Source organism: Nycticebus coucang, chromosome 9 (assembly GCF_027406575.1).
Source record: "Nycticebus coucang isolate mNycCou1 chromosome 9, mNycCou1.pri, whole genome shotgun sequence".
Classification (NCBI taxonomy): Eukaryota; Metazoa; Chordata; class Mammalia; order Primates; family Lorisidae; genus Nycticebus; species Nycticebus coucang.
In genome coordinates, this window is record NC_069788.1 from 112,529,210 (window position 1) to 112,543,433 (window position 14,224).

Below are 14,224 nucleotides of genomic sequence, written 5' to 3' on the forward strand. Positions count from 1 at the left end.
TCACAACAGGAAGTCTCTCCTGATTTCTGGCAGATCTAATCCAGGCAGGGAAATGATGCTAGAGAGGTCAGATACCTCCACGCTGCTTTCCTGGACATCTGGTCACCACAGGTTTCTCTTCACTCCCCCACTGCATTCCAGCACTCTCTGACACAACAGTCAGATCTTAGCTGTTTATTTACTGCCTTGGCCCTTTCTTGTGGGAGAGATTAATGCCAGGCCCCTCCTGCTCCCAAACTTAGAGGTTCTTTATGGTTGGGTAACTGTCTCCTTTTTGGATCTAGGTGGTGCCTTAGGGCCAAGTTCGTCTGGGCTCTTGTAAGAAATTAGAGCCCAGTCCTTCCCAAATGGTAGAGGTCCCAAGGAGGACATCTGGGCAGTGTGGAGGGCTGGCTAGTGATTCATGTTCATGCCAGTTGTGGAAAGAACCTCCAACAGTGTGATGCTGCTAAACAGCTGCTCTGATTTTTTTTTTTTTGAGACAGAGTCTTTTATTGCCCTCTGTAGAGTGATGTACCATCACAGCTCACAGCAACCTCCAATTCCTGGGCTTAGGCTTCTCTTGCCTCAGCCTCCCGAGTAGCTGGGACTACAGGCGCCTGCCACAGTGCCCGGCTATTTTTTTGTTGCAGTTTGGCCAGGGACGAGTTTGATCCCACTACCCTTGGTATATGGGGCGGGCGCCCTACCCACTGAACCACAGGCATGGCCCTTGGTTTTGTTTTTTTGTTGAGAGGAGTAAAGTTAGCTTACTTCTAGGCCACTATTTTGGAATTAGTGAATAATAAGGACAGTTTTACTTCACCACTGCACACTTTTTGTTTATTTCATGTCCTTTATCAGGTTAAGTTTCCTCCTGGATGGCTGAGAATTTTTGTCATGAATGTGTGTGGATTTTTTTTTTAATTCTTTTCAGGAGCCAGGTGTGATGGCTCACACTTGTAATCCTAGCACTCTGGGAGCCCTAGAGATGGGTAGATTGCCTGAGCTCACAGGTTTGAGACCAGCCTGAGCCAGAGTAAGACCTGGTCTCTAAAAAAAATAGCTGGGCGTTGTGATGGGTGCCTGCTACTTGGGACTCCAGCTACTTGGGAGGATGAGGCAAGAGAATTGCTTGAGGCCAAGAGTTTGAGGTTGCTGTGAGCTATGACACCATGGCACTGTACCAAGGGGAACAAAATAAGACTCTGTCTCAAAAAAAAAAAAATTCTTTAGGCTCGGTGCCTGTGGCTCAAGTGACTAAGGCGCCAGCCACATACATTTGAGCTGGCAGGTTCGAATCCAGCTCGGGCCCGCCAAACAACAATGATGGCTGCAACCAAAAAACAGCCAGGCCTTCTGGTAGGCACCTGTAGTCCCAGCTACTTGGGAGGCAGAGGCAGAGGCAGAGGCAGGAGAATCACTCGAGCCCAGGAGTTGGAAGTTGCTGTGAGCTGTGATGCCATAGCACTCTACCCAGGGTGACAGCTTGAGGCTCTTTAAAAAAAAAAAAAAAAATCTTTAATTCTTTTCTCTTTTTTTTGTAGAGACAGAGTCTCACTTTATGGCCCTCAGTAGAGTACTGTGGCATCACACAGCTCACAGCAACCTGCAACTCCTGGGCTTAAGCGATTCTCTTGCCTCATCCTCCCGAGCAGCTGGGACTACAGGCGCCCACCACAACGCCCGGCTATTTTTTGGTTGCAGTTCAGCCGGGGCCAGGTTTGAACCCGCCACCCTCGGTATATGGGGCCGGCGCCTTACCGACTGAGCCACATATGTCCTTTTGAGATCTGTTATATTTGCTTTGTTCTTTTTTGATTTTATGTTTTGATATTATGTTGTTTTGTTTGCTTTCTTTTCTTTCTTTTTTTTTGATACAGAGTATCACTATGTCACCCTTGGTAGAGTGCTGTGACATCACAGCTCACAGCAAGCTCAAACTCTTGGGCTTAAGTGATTCTCTTGCCTTAGCTTCCCAAGTATCTGGGACTACAGGCACCTGCCACAATGCCTGGCTATTTTTCTTTTTTTTGTTGTTGTTGCAGTTGTTTACTTGGCCTGGGCTGGGTTTGAACCTGCCACCCTTGCTGTATGTGGCTGGTGCCATAACCACAGTGCTATGGGCACGGAGCCTTTTTTTTGAGACAGAGTCTCAAGCTGTCACCCTGGGTAGAGTGCTGTAGCGTCACAGCTCACAGCAACCTCAAACTCTTGGGCTTAAGCAACTCTCTTGCCTTAGCCTCTCAAGTAGATGAGACTATAGGTGCCTGTCATGACACCTGGTTATTTTTTTTGTTGTAATTATCGTTGTTGTTTTAGCTGGCCCAGGTTGGGTTCAAACCTGCCAACTTCGGTGTATGTGACCAGCACCCTACGCACTGAGCTATGGGCACCCCCTGCTTTGTTTCTTTTTTGATATGTTTATATGATAAATGATATCTGATCTTTTTTTTTTTTTTGTAGAGACAGAGTCTCACTGTACCACCCTCGGGTAGAGTGCTGTGGCATCACACGGCTCACAGCAACCTCTAACTCTTGGGCTTATGCGATTCTCTTGCCTCAGCCTCCCGAGCAGCTGGGACTACAGGTGCGCGCCACAACGCCCGGCTATTTTTCTGTTGCAGTTTGGCCGGGGCTGGGTCCGAACCCGCCACCCTTGGCATATGGGGTCGGCACCCTACTCACTGAGCCACAGGCACCGCCCCATATCTGATCTTTATTATATCAATATAATCCTTACGTCTTAGGGCACAGCCCACTTCATCATAATTTATTATTGTTTTTATATATAGATAAATTTAATCTATGAAAGTATTAAGGACTTTTGTTTTTATCTACATGAAAGATATCATAGTTTTATTTCTTATGGTGTTTTTTTTTATCTGATTCTGTATCAAGATAATACTAGTCTTATTAGAGGAGTTGGAAATTGTTCACTTTTCTATTTTCTGGGAGAATTTATGTATTTGTTTGTTTGAGACAGAGTCTCACTTTGTTGCCCTTGGTAGAGTGCCATGGCCTCCTCTCATAGCAACCTCAAACTATTAGGCTCAGTGATCCTCTTACCTTATTTTATTATTTTTTTTTTTTGTAGAGACAGAGTCTCACTGTACCGCCCTCGGGTATAGTGCCGCTGGCGTCACACGGCTCACAGCAACCTCTAACTCTTGGGCTTACGCGATTCTCTTGCCTCAGCCTCCCGAGCAGCTGGGACTACAGGCGCCCGCCACAACGCCTGGCTATTTTTCTGTTGCAGTTTGGCTGGGGCTGGGGCTGGGTCCGAACCCGCCACCCTCGGCATATGGGGCTGGCGCTCTACTCACTGAGCCACAGGCGCCGCCCCTCTTACCTTATTTTTTTTAGTAGCTGGGACTACAGGCACCTGCCACCATGCCCAGGTATTTTTAGAGACAGGGTCTCACTCTTGCTCCAACTCCTGTCCTGAGGCAATCCACCCACCTCACCCTTTCAGAATGTTAGGATTACAGGTGTGAGCCACTGAGCCAGGCCAAGAATTTATGTAGAATTGGTATTATTTTTTTCCTTAAGTGTATGGTAGAATTTACCAACAAAGCCATTTGGGCTTGCAATCATCTATGTAGGAAGGTTTTAAACTAAAATTCAATTTACTTAGTAGATACAGGTTATTAAGATTATATGTTTCTTCTTCTTCTTCTTTTTTTTTTTTTAATTGAGACAGAGCCTCAAGCTGTCACCCTGGGTAGAGTGCTGTGATATCACTGCTCACAGCAACTTCCAATTCCTGGGCTCAAGCGATTCTCCTGCCTCTGCCTCCCAAGTAGCTGGGACAACAGGCATCCTCCTCAGTGCTCGGCTATTTTTTTGGTTGCAGCCATCATTGTTGTTTGGCGGCCCAGGCTGGATTCGAACCCGCCAGCTCAGGTGTATGTGGCTAGCGCCTTAGCCGCTTGAGCCACAGGTGCCGAGCCTATATGTTTCTTCTTGAGTGATATCTGGCAGCTTGTATCCTTTGAAGTATTTGTCCATTTCTTGCAAGTTGTTAAATATATTGAAATAACATTATTAATAGTATTTTCTTCTTCTTCTTTTTCTCCTCCTCCTCCTCCTTCTTTTTTCTTTGAGACAGAGTCTCAAGCTGTCACTCTGGGTGGAGTGCTGTAGCATCATATTTTTTTGGTTCTAGTTGTCATTGTTGTTTGGCGGCCTGGGCTGGATTCGAACCCTTCAGCTCTGGTGTATGTGGCTGGCGCCCTAGCCACTTGAGCTATAAGTGCTGAGCCTCTTATTATTCTTTTACTGTATGGAGGATTTATAGTTGTTTTCTTTCTTTTTTTAGTGGTATTTGTGTCATTCTCTGTCTTTTCTTTTCTTTAGTAGACCTGGCTATAAAGTTATCCATTTAAAAATAATTCTTTCAGGCTTGGTGCTGAAAGAGTGCACAGTGGTTACGGTGCTGGTCACATGCACTGAGGGTGGAGGGTTTGAACCTGGACTGGGCCAGCTAAACAACAATGACAACTGCAACAAAAAAATAGCCAGGCACTGTGGCTGGCGCCTGTAGTCACAGATACTTGGGAGGCTGAGGCAAGAGAATTGCTTAAGCTGAAGAGTTTGAGATTGTTGTGAGCTGTGACATTACAGCACTCTACAGAGGGCAACATAGTGAGACTCTGTTGCAAAAAAAAAAAAAAAGAAAAGAAAAAAATTATTTCAATGAACCAGCTTTTGGATTCCTTTTTCTATCCTTTTCTTCTTTTTTTTTTTTATTTTTTATTTTTGTAGAGACAGAGTCTCACTTTATGGCTCTCGGTAGACTGCCGTGGCCTCACACAGCTCACAGCAACCTCCAACTCCTGGGCTTAAGCGACTCTCTTGCCTCAGCCTCCCGAGTAGCTGGGACCACAGGGGCCCGCCACAACGCCCGGCTATTTTTTTGGTTGCAGTTTTGCCGGGGCCGGGTTTGAACCCACCACCCTCGGTATATGGGGCCGGTGCCTTACCGAGGCGTCTTTTTAAAAAAAAGTACAATGATGGCTCGGCACCTGTGGCTCAAGCAGCTAAGGCACTAGCCACATACACCTGAACTTGTGGGTTCGAATCCAGCCTGGGCCCGCCAAACAACAATGACGGCTGCAACCAAAAAAATAGCTGGGCTTTATGGCAGGTGCCTGTAGTCCCAGATACTTGGGAGGCAGAGGCAAGAGACTCACTTGAGCCCAGGAGTTGGAGGTTGCTGTGAGCTGTGATGCCACAGCATTCTACAAAGGGTGACAGCTTGAGGCTCTGTCTCAAAAAAAAAAAGAAAAGGACACCTGTGGCTCAAGGAGTAGGGCGCCACCCCCGTATACCAGAGGTGGCGGGTTCAAACCTAGTTCCGGCAAAAAAAAAAAGTACAATGATATACTTTATTATGCTAAACAAAGCAAATGGATTTTATTTTCACATATAAGGCCCAAATTTAATGGAATAGGTCTTTTGTGTTCTATGTCAATAATTCCTGGTTATTTATTTATTTAGTTATTACTCTGTGATACCAAGGCCATGGTGTCAGCCTAGCTCACAGCATACTCAAACTCCTGGGCTCAAGGGATCCTCCGCTGCAGCCTCCCAGAGTTGCTAGGATTACAGGTATGAGCCACTGGGCCCGGCCAGATTGAGTGCTTTTTATTCAACTTTATTACTAATATCAACTTATTCATTGTACGTCTTTGTTTTATTTTTTAATGGTTGATGAAGATCATAATATACATCTTTAACTCATCATAGCCAAACTTCAAAAAATATAATACCATTTATATGGAACTTAACTATTGTATACTTCCATTTTCCTTTCCAAACTTTGTGGTATTATTTTCCCACATTTTACTTTTATGTATGTCATAAATGCTATATTATTATTTTTTTCTTTGTTTTAAACAGCTAATTACCTTTTAAAGATATTATCTTTGTCTATTCCTGATGCTATCATGAAGTACCTGACACTGGATAGCTTAAAAAGAACAGAAATTTAGGCCAGGTGTAGTGGTTCATGCCTGTAATCCTAGAACTTGGGAGGCGGAGGTGGGTGGATTGCCTGAGCTCATGGGTTTGAGACCAACCTGAGCAAGTGTGAGACCTGTCTCTAAAAAATAACCGGGCGTTGTGGTGGGCACCTGTAATCCCAGCTACTTGGGAGGCAGAGGCAGGAGAATCACTTGAGCCTAGGAGTTGGAGGTTGCTGTGAACTGTGATGTCACAGCACTCTACCCAGGGAGATAGCTTGAGGCTCTGTCTCAAAAAACAAAACAAAACAAACAAAAAAAGAACTGTGTTCACAAATTATCAGAAAACACTCTTAATAATACTATTATTATTATAGCATGGTCCACCTGCAGTCACAACACAAAAAGGCAGATTTTCTTTTTTTTTTCTCCCTTTGCTAGGAGGCATATTTTTTTTCTATCCTACCTTTGACTCAGCCTATTGAGACTTCAGGCTCTTTTTTTTATTTTTAGAGACAGTGTCTTACTCTGTCACCTTGGCTAGAGTGCAGTGGTATCATCATAGTTCACAGCAACCTCAAGCTCTTAGGTTCAAGCAATTCTCTTGCGTCAGCCTCCCACATGGCTGGGCCTATATGCATGTGCCACAATTCCTGGCTAGTTTTTCTATTTTTACTAGCGATGGAGTCTCACCTTTGCTCAGGATGGTCTTGAACTCCTGAGCTCAAGCAATCCTCCCATCTTGGCCTCCCAGAGCACTAGGAGGCTGAGGCAAGAAGATCTTTTGAGCATAAGACACTGAGGTGGGGTTCAGCGCCCATAGCAGTGGTTATGGAGCCAGCCTCAAAAAACTGAGGGTGGCGGGTTCGAACCGGGTCCAGGCTTGCTAAACAACTGCAACAAAAAAATAGCTGGGCATTGTGGCAGGCGCCTGTAGTCCCAGCTACTTGGGAGGCTGAGGGAGAATTGCGTAAGCCCAAGAGTTTGAGGTTGCTGTGAGCTGTGATGCCACAGCACTCTACTGAAGGCAACATAATGAAACTCTGTCAAAAAAAGGAGACTGAGGTTGCTGTGGGATATGATGATGCCAGGGCACTCTCTACTCACGGTGACAGAGGACAGAGTAAGACTCTGTCTCAAAAATAAAAATATATATATATATTGAAAAGCCAACAAAAAGATAAGGAATTATCTAAAATTTAGGTGAAGGCAGGATCTAGTAAGAAGAATAAAGATGTTGCCTTTACCCTAAGGGCAAGTGCTTTACTTGGTGCACTTAAGCTGGGTTTTTCTAGGTCTCCTGAGACAAGTAAGACAGAAGACAAAGCCCAGGACCTGGGGAGTGGGGAGTCTAATTCTGGGAAAGTTTCAGTGATAGTAAATGAATAGTACCCATAACCCCACTCAACAGCCGGGACAGAAGAAAATTGTTTTGGAAGGGAGAGTTTGTGGAGGTGAGGATGAGTCACACCTATTAAGTCAGCCTAGGGATATCTAGCCCAAATACATATCCCCTAGCCACTGAGCTACAGGCACCAATCCAAAAAAATGAACTTTTTATCCCAGGTTTCAAAGAATTCCCACAAATAATTTTCCAAGGAAAATGCAGCTTATAGTAAAAAATAACTAAGCACACAAAGAGCGAGAGTAAATAAAAACAATAAAAGTGACAGATTTAATATTTCATTTATCTGTTAAAAGAGATACAAGTAGACTAGTTATTGTTATTATTGACATATTGTAGTTACATAGTAAAAAGTTTCATGGGTACAGATGTGTTTAAAAGAAAAGTCTCTTGGTCTTAGTTACAGTCCTTGGAAATCTTGGAGGTAACCATTTTTCACAGTTTTAGGCATTCTTCTAGAAGTCACCATCATAATTTTCAAAAATATACTTTAAAATATGCATCATTGTCTTTAAAAATAATTTATTAAATACCATTTTTCCCAGGATATATTAATTTACTCATTTTATAAGTAGAGGTATAAAGCAAATTATTAAAGCTATAAGAAATTATATTGGTCATCTAGGAACAGAAACATGCAGGGAAATTTTATGGCATGTTAGTCAGTTTCAACAGCCTAGTTTAAGATCCGTGATTTTTTTTTTTTTTTTTTTGTAGAGACAGAGTCTCACTTTATGCCCCTTGGTAGAGTGCCGTGGCATCACACAGCTCACAGCAACCTCCAGCTCCTGGACTTAAGCGATTCTCTTGCCTCAGCCTCCCAAGTAGCTGGGACTACAGGTGCCCGCCACAGCACCCGGCTACTTTTTTGTTGCAGTTTGGCCGGGACTGGGTTTGAACCCGCCACCCTCGGCATATGGGGCCGGGGCCCTACTCACTGAGCCACAGGCGCTGCCCAAGATCTGTGATCTTAACTTTGTTTCTATAATCCTTTTCTTCCTTCCCAGGCCTCCATTTCCAAATAAACATTGAATTTTTAAAATGCTATAGATAGTTTAGTTCTTAATATCCTGGTTTGCCATCTGGCAGAGGAAAGAAAATTCACAGCCATTTTGTGCAGTTAGTCCAACTGTTGGTTCTCTGCCCAGTATTAAAAACATGGTTTTTCGGGCGGTGTTGTGGCTCAGTGGGTAGGGCGCCGGTCCCATATGCCGAGGGTGGTGGGTTCAAACCCAGTCCCGGCCAAACTGCAACAAAAAAATAGCCGGGCATTGTGACGGACGCCTGTAGTCCCAGCTACTCAGGAGGCTGAGGCCAGAGAATCGCCTAAGGTCCAGGAGTTGGAGGTTGCTGCGAGCTGTGATGCCACACTACTCTACTGAAGGCAATAAAGTGAGACTCTGTCTCTACAAAACAAACAAACAAAAACCCATAATTTTTCCACAGTATAACCCTCATACATTATTATGTAGACTATTGGTCTAATTGTATTCCTTGAATCACAAAATGTTGGACTTCAAGTCAGTACATAAGGTCTTGTCCCAGCTTTGTCAATAATTTGCTATGTGACCTTGGCAAGTCACTTAACCTTAGTTTTCTCTTCTGGGTTAAGAATTATCAAGATAGAATCATAGAACATTAGAATTGTCAGGGACCTCAAATTACACAGTAAAATTCTTTCATTTTATGGAGAAGTTGAGTGACTAACCTTGGTCAGGAGCTTTTCTAGAGCAAGCACTCAGTCTTCAGTGAAACTATATAGGCAAAGGTCAGAAAAATAAAGTAGGTAGGAAAAAAACTAATGATTGGCTTGAGAATATCCTTGAAGTGTATTAAATAAAAATTATAATAGGTCGTTGTTTTGGACTAAGCTCCTGAACTAGGACCCAACAGACCAGGGTAAAAAGTAAAATGGAGTCACCCATGCTAAAGTTCCATGACACCAAACCCAAACTAAATTATCTGACCTATGGAGAAATCAGGAAAGCAAAAAATAACAGCCAGTTTCCCGGGACATGCCAGTTTTAATCTTACAGGATAATGAAACTCTCTCTTTAATCTTACGCAGAAGAAGTAGGAAGAAATAAGCTGATGTTAAAAAAACAGTTATTTTTCTGTTGTTTAGTCTCCCTGTCCCAGTCTTATAAGAAAAATAGCTTTGAAATGACTCCTTTGCTTTTGCTTTCTTCAGTTCTTCTCCGTCTATAAAGCCAAGCCTTTTGCTTACATTTATAGAATAATGTCTTTCCAGGCGGTGCTTGTAGCTCAGTGAGTAGGGCGCCGGCCCCATATACATGATGTCTTTCCCTGTTGTAGAATCCAATAAAGCCAATTGAATTTTTTTTTTTTTTGGAGACAGAGCCTCAAGCTATAGTCCTGGCGTCACAGCTCACAACAACCTCCACGTCCTGGGCTTAAGCAATTATCTTGCCTTATCCTCCCAAGTAGCTGGGACTACAGGCACTCGCCACAACGCCCGGCTATTTTTTGGTTGTAGTTGTCATTGTTGTTTGGCAGGCCCGGCCGGATTCAAACCCACCAGCTCTGGTATATGTGGCTGGCACTTTAGCGGCTTGAGCTACAGGCGCCACCCTTTTCTTTCTTTCTTTCTTTTTTTTTTTTGAGATAGTCTTACTCCATCGCCCTGGGGTTGAGTGCCACATTTGAAATCTTTAAATTAAATTTGTTTGTATAATAATTTTGTCGTTTAACAAGGGAAATAGAGATGGTACCTGTGCCTCAAGCAGTAGGGCGCTGGCCCCATATGCCGGAGGTGGCAGGTTCAAACCCAGCCGCGGCCAAAAACTGCCAAAAAAAAGAACAAACAAGGGAAATCAAAACTCCCTTCCTATGAGAGTGCTTATATTTTTTTATTACTTCTTTCTGCTCTTTTCCTAGTTTTTGCGAGGTGAAATAGGGGAAATGGAAATTGCCTGTTTTAACACATTTCTGAAGGAATGGTGCGCAATAAGGATTATTCGAATACAAATTACTTGCCTCGCCATTTCCCACCTACGCTAAACACTATTACATTTAATTTACTAATTTAATTCCTTCCCCAGCCATTATCCCCCAAAGAGTGCTGAAAGCGATGGAAACCACACTCTAATCAAAAACTCCAAGTCCCACAACGCTCCTCACCGCCCCTCTCCAGAGCATCCCCTCTCGTCCTGGGAGTTGTAGTCACTCGGAGTCATTCAGCTCCTCCCCTTCCGGGACGGAGGGCGACGGCACGCCGCGGAGAACTACAACTCCCAGGAGGTCGCGCGGGCTATTCCCCGCCCCTCGGCGTCGGCGCCAGCCCTCCCGCTCCTCCCTCCCTGGGCTGCACCGCTCACGCCTTCCTGTTAGTGCGAGCTGGGAGAAGTTCACTCCGATCAGCTGATCCCAACTGACAACAGGCGAGCAGGAAGCCCGTGAAGCTACGAAGGAGGAGGGGAGCGGAGATGGAGATGAGGATGGATCTGCCGGTGCCCTGAGGAACAACCCCCGCCCACACCGGCGCCCTGCGGCCCCCCAACGCCACCTCGCCGCGGCCGAGCTGTTCCGTGGTGGGATCCCCGGGCCGCGGCAGGCAGGGCAGGGCAGGGAGGGCACGGCCCTGCGCGGGGCGAGCGACAGTCCTGGGGCTCCGGCTGCTCCCGGGAGGAAGGGGGGGCGGGTGCGGCTGGGGTGGGGGTGGGGTGGTATAAACAAAGGTTCCGGCTCCGGGCTTTGCCGGCGTGGGGGTGATTTGGGGGGACCTTCTTTGTTCTTAGGCTCCTCCGCTCCGGCCCCTCGGGTTGTGGTGGTGGTGTCTGGAAGGAAGGAAGGCTGAGGAACCCCTGGCTGGAGAGGAGCGTCACGGTGGGGGCCTGAGTGGGCAGATTGTTTGCTTGGCCCGGAGGGGGGAGGTGAGGTGTTCTTTTGAGGGATGATTTTGTATTTTCTCAATTCTGACAAGTTTTGATTTTTGTTTTCATTTTGGGAGGTGGGTGGGCAAATCTGAGGTTATCGTGTAAATACCGTCTTCTGCTCCGTTCGACTTCCTTGTTTATGCAAAAATTAGATTGATTACTGGAGGGAAAGAGTGACTGAAAGGGTTTTACACTTTGTTGGAGCATTGGAATGGGGGTCAAAACCAGGGAGGATTAGAAACATGGTTAATGTAATTGTAGAAGTGACAGAAGCCCCTTTTCTGCCCCAGTTTTCTTTTTTTTAAAGTTAATTTTAATTTAGTTTTTGAGTGACAAGGAGAAAATTTGTTTGTTTTGACTCACTACCGGCCTGGCTTTGCCGTAGGCCATAGTGGAGGAATTCTGTCTCCTGTTGCTCCCCCCCCTTTTTTTTTTTTTTTGCAGTTAAAGGGACAAAAGGAAGTATAATTGTTTTTTATTGTTTTAAAACATGAAATTGTGACCCTTGTTTCCAGGTTGAGAGTCCTTAATAGGCATCTGTCCAGGGTTGAGACAATCCAGTTTGCCCAGGTCTTCGATAGAGTTAAAGTTTATTATTATATTTTCTTTAGCTTTTCACAGGCCTCTTTCTCCACCTCTCCTGTTTGTGGGTGCAGGTGGGAGTGCATAGGGTCGTCCTTGCAAAGACTATTTGCTTAGGGGTTTTAGTAATTTTGATTCTGAATTTAATAACTGATTGAACAGAGAATTTCAGTTTGGAATATAGAACAACAAAGTCTCTTAAATGTCTTGTGCCTAGAAGTGGTGTTTTGTTTTTTTTTTTGTAAGGAGCTTTAGCCATGATTTTGAGAAGGAATTTCTAGTATCAGAACTAGCTGGTGTAAGTTTTACAAGAAACAATGAGATTTTTCTCAATAATTTTGGCCTAGTAGTTAATCACAATCTTTTTTAAGGTGCACTTCTGTTTTTTAAAATGAGTGAAATCCTTTTCCTTCCTCTATTCTAGGTATTCTCTGAAATACTGGCTTGAGGTTGAAGTATACTGAAAAGCTCTTGACCACTTTCTTTACTACCAAATCCCTGTGGCCGAGGCCCAACCGATGAGCACCTCTGTGACCTATCAGACCTCTCTCATATAGCCATAAATGACCCGTTCAAGTTAATTTTGACCACAAATTTGCCTGCACTTTATGGAGGATGAAATCATCAAACCAAATCAACGTTGCTGCTGATACAAGAGTCTCGGAGGCAGAAAATTAGAAATTCAAACGTTTGTCAGTGTGTAAAGAATTATAATAGGACATTGAAGGTTTTCTTTTTTAAGGTGTTGAGAACCCTGTGGAAGTTCTGTGCAGTCTTCAGGCCCCAAGCCTTTGTCTTCACTCTTGGGACAAGCTCGGTGACTGTTACATGGTGGGTGTGTTTCCTTACCAATCTGAGTATGAGTGCCCAGACTTCCCCAGCAGAAAAGGGCCTGAATCCTGGGCTGATGTGCCAGGAAAGTTATGCCTGCAGTGGGACTGACGAAGCTGTCTTTGAGTGTGATGAGTGCTGTAGTCTGCAGTGTCTCCGTTGTGAGGAGGAACTTCATCGGCAAGAGCGCCTGCGAAACCACGAGCGGATAAGGCTCAAACCTGGCCACGTCCCTTACTGTGACTTCTGCAAGGGTCCCAATGGGCATTTGCCAAGTGTTAGGCAGAGGGCAGTCGTGAGGTGTCAGACCTGCAAAATCAACTTGTGCCTGGAGTGCCAGAAGAGGACTCATTCTGGGGGTAACAAAAGGAGACATCCTGTTACTGTGTACCATGTCAGTAACATCCAGGAGTCGCTGGAAGCAGAAGAGATGGATGAGGAGACCAAGAGGAAGAAGATGACTGAGAAGGTTGTGAGTTTCCTCCTAGTAGATGAAAATGAAGAAATTCAGGTAAGCACTTGGGTATAGTGGAATTCATGCAGTGGAGATCTGTTGTTGGAAGATAGTTCTCAAAAAGAAAGTCCAAGAGGAGATGACATTTTAATCAGTAAAAGACAAGACCTCTGAAGACTTAAATTGCATGGAATTAGGTTTAGTTACTTACCAGCTTCGTGACTGCAGGTTAAATTACTTTACCTCTCTGAGCTTTAGTTTTCTCATCTATAAAATGGGAATAAATCAGGCATGGTGGGCCTGCCTGTAAACTTAGCTACTCAGGAGACTGAGGTGGGAGGATATCTTGAGCCCAGGAATTCCAAGGCCTCTATGATCATGCCTGGGAATAGCTGCTGCATTCCAGTCTGGGCAACAAGTTGAGACCCCATCTCTAAAAACAAAGAAACAAAAGAAAGTGGGGACAGTGCCTTCTCATCATCAGGTTGTTTTGAGGATGAAATGAAACAGTGTTTGTAGAGCCCGTTGCATAATAAATGGTTAGTATATGGTAGCTGCTATTAGTATTATTAGGAGGAACTGCTTTAAAATAGGTTACTTTATGAGAGCACTTTGGCAAGTTGTGAGTAAATGTCAGTGATGAGGGACCATACATATCTAGGGAAAGAAACACTAACATTGAGCCCCATAGATGTGCTAGGAGAAAAAGCATGAACCTGCTATCTTGATTTAGAGACAGGTCTCTAAAAAGTAGCTTTTAATAAGGACAATGTTGGCCCCAGGTGGTCTCTTCTGTTGTCATGTATTGGCTTCTGATCAGTAAAAGCCAGTACAGAATCACTAGATAATTGGTTTGATTCCAAGTTGGTGGTGGGTAATATGTCATGGGGCAAATTGAGAAGATGGTCATGTGTGACAGGCAGTAGTGACTGAAGAAGGGGAAGTAGTGTAGTGTTTATACTTTTGGGTGGGCTTTCAAGTAAAAGCTGCTTGAATTTATACCCTGACTATATAAGCATGGACAAGTTATTTAAGCTCTGTGCCTCAGTTTCCCTTCCACTTCATAGGATTGTTGAGAGGATTCAGAGAGATTAGGAATGGAAAGGATGTA

The 14,224-nt window shown here is 44.5% G+C and overlaps 1 protein-coding gene across 3 annotated transcripts in view; it reads left to right on the top strand.

The window, feature by feature from the left end:
* The first annotated feature begins 10,651 nt into the window (after nt 1-10,651).
* The window catches only part of ZFYVE1 (zinc finger FYVE-type containing 1), a 76,127-nt gene continuing 72,554 nt past the window's right edge, over nt 10,652-14,224 (top strand). The window contains exons 1-3 of one of the 3 annotated variants that reach the window (XM_053601639.1): nt 10,658-10,901; nt 11,109-11,243; nt 12,253-13,170. In XM_053601639.1, coding sequence (XP_053457614.1) covers nt 12,688-13,170 — 483 coding nt within the window. In that variant the 5' untranslated portion in view covers nt 10,658-10,901; nt 11,109-11,243; nt 12,253-12,687. Of the gene's footprint in view, nt 10,902-11,108; nt 11,244-12,252; nt 13,171-14,224 lie in introns of all 3 variants that reach the window. The other 2 variants (XM_053601640.1, XM_053601638.1) reach the window with 2 other exon arrangements.